Here is an 8,156-nt window from a genome sequence, read left to right on the forward strand (position 1 = left end):
GAGAACAATGTGGAACAAAACTCAAAATCATTTGGAGGGAAAAAAAAAAGATGGTGGGGACCAGGTTTTCTGGTCCAATAGAGCCTGATGGAACCACTGAGACTATGGCCCCTAGCTGCCCTTCAGGTCTGGAATTGAACCCGCACCTGTGGTTTCCAGCCAAACAAAGTACAAGCATGTAAGTTAAACATTTACCTCAACTATTTGGCCCTGGAGCTCTGGTAGCATAGTGCCTAAGGCACTGGACTGCTAACCAGAGGGCTGGTGGTTCAAACCCACCAGCAACTCCTCGGAAGGAAGATAGGGCAATCTACTTCCATATTGATACTGCCTTGGAAACCCAAGTCAGTAATCATAGATCATTTTAATACAGTAACCAATTATCTTTGGTTGTTTCTAGATTCAGAGTGCAGAAAAACATCATTGAAAAGTAGCCAGCATGAAGATTCCAGAGTGACCCTCCCTTTAGTATTCTGATGTTCTCTGGGCCTGGGAAGGTGGCATTAAAGAGTACTCAAGAATTTAAAGCTGCAATAGATTGTTCCCTGTTTCTTTCACAATCATTTTCACACCCTCTCTGGTAGAAACCCATCTGCTTCCCCCAAAACACTGAAGAGGGTAATGGAAAGGAGGTCAAGACTTCTCCATTCCAGCGTGAGGCCTGCAACTTCTTAGCTGTGTGATTTAAAACAAGACACTTAAAATCCACTAAAGGAAGAATTACAAATATGTCTTAGCCATCTCACTGGCTATTTCCTCCAGTCAAGTGGAAAGAATGTAAAATGTTTTGAAAGGATGTCATGAAGAGTGACATATTGGCCTCCATGAGAAATAGAAATGGATGCCATATCCTCTAAAAGTTAAAATCTCTCCTAGCAAAGCCATCCCTGGTGTTTTTTTTTTTTTTTTTTTTTTTTTTCCTGTGGGCAAATGGTGCATTGTATTCCTACATCTTAAATGTTTTATCAGGTAAATACTGTTATCCAGGAGTTGTTATCATAATTAATGAGAAACCTTTCATTTATAGAGAGCTTTTAACATATTGGGAGTTCTTGTGGCATAGTGCCTAAGGCATTTGACTGCTAACCAAAAGGCTGGCAGTTCAAACCCACCAGCCACTCCTTGGAAGGAAGATTGGACAATCTACTTCCATAGAGATACCTCCTCAGAAACCCAAGGAAGCATCACTATGAGTTGGAATTGACTCCATGGCAGTGAGGGTTCCCCGCCCCCCCCCAACATATTGGCATCTAGGAGCTTACCTAGTGAGAGATGAGGTACATGAGGTGGAGCTGACATTCTCAAGTTCTAGCTCCAGGTCTGAAACCTGCTATGCACCTTACCTCAAATCTACTCCCCCACCCCAACCCCAGGCTGTTAAGGTGCTCCTTTGAATGTAGTGGCATCAGGAGGTACAGTCATTATGACTCCCAAGCCTTTGATGACGAGAGGGTGGGATGATATTAGGGTCCTCTCAAAGATAGCTAGGAGCCCAGTCTAGCATAAGATCTTTCCCCCTGGGGCTAATGGCATGAGGAACTCCTGTATCTCAGATGGGGTGTGGAGAGGTGGTGGGAAGGGACAATAGTGGCAACTCCCAGGATCAACAGAGGTCAAGAGAAGGAGATGGAAATGCAGAGCAACTATGTTTTTCTTTTCCCATTGGAAAAGCGGAAAATTATGAGGGGAGAGCAAGAAGGGCTAGAAAAGGACTCATTTCTCTATTTTAAAGGAAACGAGTTCGATCCTCCTGGGAGGAGGGGTGCAAATAAGCAAACACTCAGCTGCAAACCAAAAGACTGGCAGTCCAGCTAGAGGCACTCGTAAGAAAGACCTGGTGATCTGCTTCCAAAACCACACACACACACACACACACACACACGCACAAACCAAGCTCACTGCCATCAAGTCGTTTCTCAATCATAGTGACCCCTCCTTGGGTTTCCAAGGTGGTATCTCTATGGAAGTAGATTGCCCAATCTTCCTTCTGAGGAATGGCTGATGGGTTTGAACCACCAGCCTTCTGGTTAGCAGTCAAATGCCTTAGGCATTACACCACCAGAGCAAAAGTCCACCATAAAAACACTATGGAGCACAATTCTACCCTGAAACATGCAATCGAGTAGGAATCAACTCAATGGCAACTGGTAGAGTGGGATCTGAGAAGATAACCCCATTCAAATGACAATTCACAGAACAACAAAGCTTGTGGGTAATAATAGCTAGTGTTTTTGAGTGCTAATTATCTACTGGCACTGGCTAGATACACATATTGGGTATTTTTCAACTCCCAAAGCTTCGTGCTCATGAAAAATTCTTTGTATAACTCAATTCTCCACAGAGCCCTGTTTCATCCGCTAGTAGATTCAGCCAATCTGGAATCTGTATGCAAGATGAGATATTGAGGTCCTCGGGGGGGATGGTGGCAGTGCTGCCCTTGGGAGTTAGTTCATTTGAATTGCATCCCTGATGATTTTTTAGACCTGGAGTCCTTCTCCCAGTCAGTTTGGGGGCTGTCTCATCTTCTCTCTTAGGAACTACTGTGAGGCTGTAGACACTTTGTGCTCAGTTCAGGCCCTGGGACATTTGTGCTTTGTGACTGACTTCTCCTATGAGCCTGTGGGCAAATTCTTGTGTCTCACTCTTTTCTGTGCCCTTCTTATCAAACTTCCACCTAGGAGATGCTTTGCAGAATCTAGCTGTTTTGCTTTTCTCTCAACTTCGACCTGGCCATGGCAGCACCTCACTCCTAGTGTGTAGATGCAGTAGGGACACAAAGGAAAATTTCAGCTTTGAAACCTACTGTTATGACAGGACTTGGCTCTTTAACCTTCTCCAAAAACACTGTTTTGTTTCTCTTTGCATTTCATCTCTAACCACTCTACCTGAAGGCAGCCAGTACACACTGCCTGGGAGAAGAAAGGTAGGGGCCCAGATGCTTTTATTGTTGTTAGTTGCCTAATAAACTCCCACTCAAGATGATCCTATGTACCACAAAACAACACTGCCCAGTCTGGTGCCATCCTCACCATCACCAGCATGCTTGAGCCCATCATTGCCTTTCAATCTAGGGGAATCTTTTTCCAGCCCTATATTGAACAATATTCTGTTGTGATCCATTAGGTTTTCAGTGGCTGATTTTCAGAAGTGGATTGCCAGGCCTTTCTTCCTAGTCTGTCTTAGTGTTTTTTTGCTGAAACCTATTGCCAATGGGTGATCTTGCTGGTATTTGAAATACTGGTGATGTAGCCTCCAGCATCATAACAACACACAAGCCACCACAGAACATCAAATTGACAGATAACAGTAGTCAAGATATACAGACGAATATTTTAAAGTCTTGTTTTCACTGTTTATGCATTCTCCCTGTTTCCACTACTCTCAAGTGTTTGCTGTATCATTTTCTGTGGCTGAAAAGTCCACATGCAGAAAGGTACATACAGAAGGGAGGTTGTTTGTCCTCTATTATGAGCAGAAGTGGCCAAGCTGAGGTTCTACCCTAGGATTGTTCTCACTGCCATGCTCCTTGCCTGTCCACCTATTAGGCCACCATCTACGATGAACGTATTACTCCTTGGAAGGAAGATGGGGCAATCTACTTCCGTAGTGATTGATACTGCCTCGGAAATGGATATGACTCTATGGCAGTGAGTTTTTGTTTGTTTTTTTTTTTTTGGCTCTTTTAGAGTCCTCAAATATTCCCTCCTTCTTCAGAGCACTTTTAAAGGTAAATTTAATGATTGAAAAAGAAAAGGAATTCTCCAGATTTCCTTAAGTACTTCATTAACATGCCTCAAAGGATCTAGAGGCATCAGAGGGTGCAGAAATCCTCAGTCTGCACCCTGTGATTAAACCTGCCTTTCTTGAAGCAGCATCATTCAAGTTAATAAATGATTTCTTACCCAATTCTGTTGTCTTGCATTTTAATTACTGTTTTCTAGAGTATTGTTTTCAACTCTTCAAATGCATTGTTGGTTACATTATTAGTTTAATAGGTTTCTGGGAGTTGGACTTGGAACCTTATCACAACTGATTACATCATTTCTTCTTTGCTTCAAAGTACTCATTCAATGTACAAACATCTTTTTAGAACACAGTCTGGTTGTTGGTGGGAAACTTCTTGTATTCCAATATGAAATCTCTGAAACTTTTATCTCTGGCATACAGTTTGAGAAAATGGGGTATTTTGTTGAGTTTAGCTCCTGTAATAGTGTGTACTACTGAAAATACAGTTTGAATAATAGGATGGTATCAAGAAAAATGGGTGAATGGGAATTGATATCTTTTCCCATCCTCATCCTAGGAAACAAGCCAGCATCAAATTTCTATAATTTATTACTTTAACATTATTTACTTTTTCTAAGAGTTCTAAGAGTGATAAGGGTTTGAATGAACCCAGACCCCTTAGTGTGAGGTAGGATAAGTCCGCTTTCAGCAAGTGGGCAGGCCAAGCTGCAGGCCATTGTGTCCTTAAAAGGCCTCTGAGGGGAGTATGGCTGCTGTTCCTGTTGGCTCATGGGGTTGGCAAGAAGGACTTGAAGCAGGCTTGACGGAAGTGGCAAAACCACAAAGATAGTTTGGATTTGCCTAAATGATTGGGGAGGGAGACTAAGTTCCATGGCAAGACCCGTGCTCCACTGGCATGCTGATAGCCCAGGGATTGACCACGTATCTAGAAAATGTAGATTACTTTGGAATTTTGGAGGCTTCTCCAAAATTCAAGGGGACTAAATATACTTGATGGGTATAGGTCACTAAATTCTTCCTTCTTCCAATTCCAAGATGGGTGTAGTGAATACTACCAATGATCATTTCTAGTAGCCTTCCCTCCTGTGGCTTTGGTGTTCCTGCTTCCATCCCGGAATCTGACTGCCTGGTGTTGGGCTTTTCTTTGTTGGAAGGTTTTTGTTTATTTATACAATCTTTTCAATTTGTATAGGTTTGTTCAGATTTTTTATTTCTTCTTGAGCCAGTTTTGGTACTATAGTTTGTGTGTTTCTAGGAATTTTCATTTCATCTAGGGTATCTAATTTGTTGGTGTACAATTTTTTGTAGTATTCTCTTATCAACCTTTTCAGTTATGTAAGGTCTGTAATGGTTAACGCATTTGGCTGCTAAGCCAAAGGTCAGTGGTTTGAACCCACCAGCCGATCTGTGGAGGAAAGATGAAGTAGTCTGCTTCCGTGAAGATTTATAGCATTGGAAACCCAGTGTAGGTCCCTGAGTTGGAATCAACCCAATGGAAGTGAGTTCTTGGAATGTCAGTAGCAAGATCCCTATTTTCTAATATTAAAAATGTGTGTCTTCTTTTTCACTTGGTCGAAATAGTTAAAGATTTACCAATTTTGTTGATATTTTCAAAGAACCTAATTTTGGTTTCCTCGATTTCCTCTATTATTTTTCTGTTCTCATTTTATTTATCTCCACTCTAATGTTAATTATTTCCTCCTTTCTGGTAGTTTTGGGTTTAGTTTGTTCTTCTTTTTCTAAATTACTTAAGGTGTAAAAGTAGCTTACTTATTTGGGATATTTCTTCTTTTTTAATGTAGGCATCTGCATCTATAAATTTCTCCCTGAGCACTGCTTTCACTGCATCCCATAAGTTTTGGGATCTTGCATTTTTGTTTTAATTTGTCTCAAAGTATTTTCTAATTACCTTAGTGATTTATTCTTAAGCCTACTTGTTGTTTAAAAGTGTGTTGGTTAATTTCCACATTTTTTTTGGTATTTTCCATTTTTCCATATGTTATTGATTTATTCTATAGTCAGAGAAGATACTTGGCAAGATTTCAATGTTTTTAAATTTATTAATACTTTTTTTTTAAGCATAATATATTGTCTATCTTGAAGAATATTCCAGGTACACTTCAGAAGAATTTAAATTATGTTGTTGTTGGGTTCTATGTATGCTTTCAGGTCTAGTTGATTTATGATATTTTTCAATTCCTTTTCTTCCTTGTTGACCTCTATCTATTATTGAAAGTGAGTATTGGGAAGTCTCCAACTATTGTTATAGAATTGTATTTTTTCAGTTCTGTCAAGTTTTGCTTTATATGTTTGGGGCTTTGTTGTTAGGTTTGTATATGTTTATAATTGTTATATCTTCTTGATGAACTCCTGATTTATCAATATATGATATCCTTCTTTGTTTCTTAACAATTTTTGACTTGAAGTCTATTTTGTCTGATATTAGTACAGTTACCCAGCTCTCTTTTGATTACTATTTGCATAGCAAATCTTTCCACATCCTTTCACTTTTAACCTATTTGTGTCTTTGGATCTAAAAATACAGAAGTAGATTGCCCAACCTTCCTTCCAAGGAGTGGCTGGTGGGTTTGAACTGCCAGACTTCTGGTTAGTAGTCAAGTGCCTTAGGCACTATGCCACCAGAGCTCCCATGGCTCTTGTAGACAACATATAATTGTATCTTGTGTTTTTTCTTCATTTGTATTTTTAATCCTATCTTTAAACTTCTGTCTTTTAATTGGAGGATTTAATCCATTTACATTTAAAATAACTATTGATAAGGGCAGACTTACATTTGCAATTCTACCATTTCTATCTTATATATTTTTGTTCTTAAATTCTTTCATTGCTACTTTATTTTGTGTATGATTTTTTCCAGTGTACCATTTTATTTCTTTCTCATTTCCTTTTCTGTATATGCTTTTTAGTTATTTCCTTAGTGGTTACTCAGGGATTACAATTAACATTTTAAGTTTCTAACAATCTGAGTAGAATTAGTAACAACTTAGCTTCAATAGTTTGTAAAAACTACTCTTACCCAGCTTCTTTCCCCTTTATAGTGGTTATTGTTACAAATTGCATCGTTTTACATTTTGTGATTACTAATAAATAATTGTTGTTTTAAGCATCTATTTTTTTTTTTCAATCATATAGTGACAAGAGTTACAAACCAAAAATACAGTAGTACTGGCTTTTATGTTTATCCATGTAGTTATCTTTATCAGCATTCTTTATTTCTTCATGTGGCTTTGACTTACTGGCCAGTGCCCTTTCACCTCAGCCTGCCGACTCCCTTTAGCATCTTTTGTTGGGCAGTTCTCCTAGTGATAGATTCATTAAGCTTTTGTTTATCTAGAAATATCTCAACTTCTCATTTATTTTTTAAGGATATTTTTGCTGGATAAGGGAGCTCTGATGGTGCAGTTGTTAGGCATTCAGCTGTTAACCAAAAGGTCAGTGATTTGAACTCAACAGCTTCTCCACAGGAAAAAGATTTTCAGCCTTAGAAACCCTACTCTGCAGTTTTACTCTATCCTAAAGGGTTGTATGAGGAATCTGAGTTTTTGTTTTTGCTGGATATGGAATTCTTGGTCAATAGATTTTCTTTTCTTTCAGTACATTAAAGATGCCCTGCCATTTTTTTTTTTTTTTTCTGCCTCCATAGTTTCTGATGAGAAATCAGTTGTTAGTTTTATTTAGTATCCCTCCTACACGGCAAATTACTTCTCTTTTGCTGCTTTCAAAATTCTCCTTTCATCTTTTGATAGGTGTGGATGTCTTTGAGTTTTTTGTACTTGAGGTTTGTTGAACACTTTGGATGTATAGATTCAGGTCTTTCATCAAATTTGGAAAGTTTTGTCATTACTTCTTTCAGTATTCATTCTTCCCCTTTCTTCCTCGCCCTTCCTTCTTGGCAACCCCGTTATGGGTACGTTGGTATGCTTGATGATGTTCACAGGTGTCTTAAGCTGTGTTCATTTTTCTTCATTCTTTTTTCTTTCTGCTCCTCAGATGGGATGACCTCAAATTGTCAATTATCTTCGACTTTGATGAGTTTTTCTTCTACTGGCTCTAATTGCTTTTGAAGACATCTAATAAAATTTTTATGTAAGTTTTTGTACTTTTCAGCTCCAGAATTTCTTTTTTATTCCTTTTAATAATTTCTATAATTTTCGCTGGGCAATTGACTGGAAAAGATGCATATTTGTGCCCATTCCAAAGAAAGGTGATCCATCAGAATGTGGAAATTATTGAACAATGTCATTAATATCACATGCAAGTAAAATTTTGCTGAAGATAATTCAAAAACAGTTGCAACAGCATATTGACAAGGAACTTCCAGAAATTCAAGGTAGATTTAGAAGATTATGTGGAATGAGGGATATCATTGCTGATGTCAGATGGATCTT

The 8,156-nt window shown here is 38.7% G+C and overlaps 1 protein-coding gene across 1 annotated transcript in view; it reads left to right on the forward strand.

Annotated features, from left to right (window-relative positions):
* The window catches only part of FAM174B (family with sequence similarity 174 member B), a 138,714-nt gene extending 130,892 nt beyond the window's left edge, over nucleotides 1-7,822 (forward strand). Inside the window, exon 3 of the mRNA XM_007959973.1 lies at nucleotides 7,759-7,822. Coding sequence (XP_007958164.1) covers nucleotides 7,759-7,822 — 64 coding nt within the window. The remainder of the gene's footprint in view (nucleotides 1-7,758) is intronic.
* The last annotated feature ends 334 nt before the right edge of the window (nucleotides 7,823-8,156 follow it).

The sequence above is a fragment of the Orycteropus afer genome, unplaced genomic scaffold, assembly GCF_000298275.1.
Source record: "Orycteropus afer afer isolate SDZICR_OR568_19922 unplaced genomic scaffold, OryAfe1.0 scaffold00019, whole genome shotgun sequence".
Taxonomy (NCBI): domain Eukaryota; kingdom Metazoa; phylum Chordata; class Mammalia; order Tubulidentata; family Orycteropodidae; genus Orycteropus; species Orycteropus afer.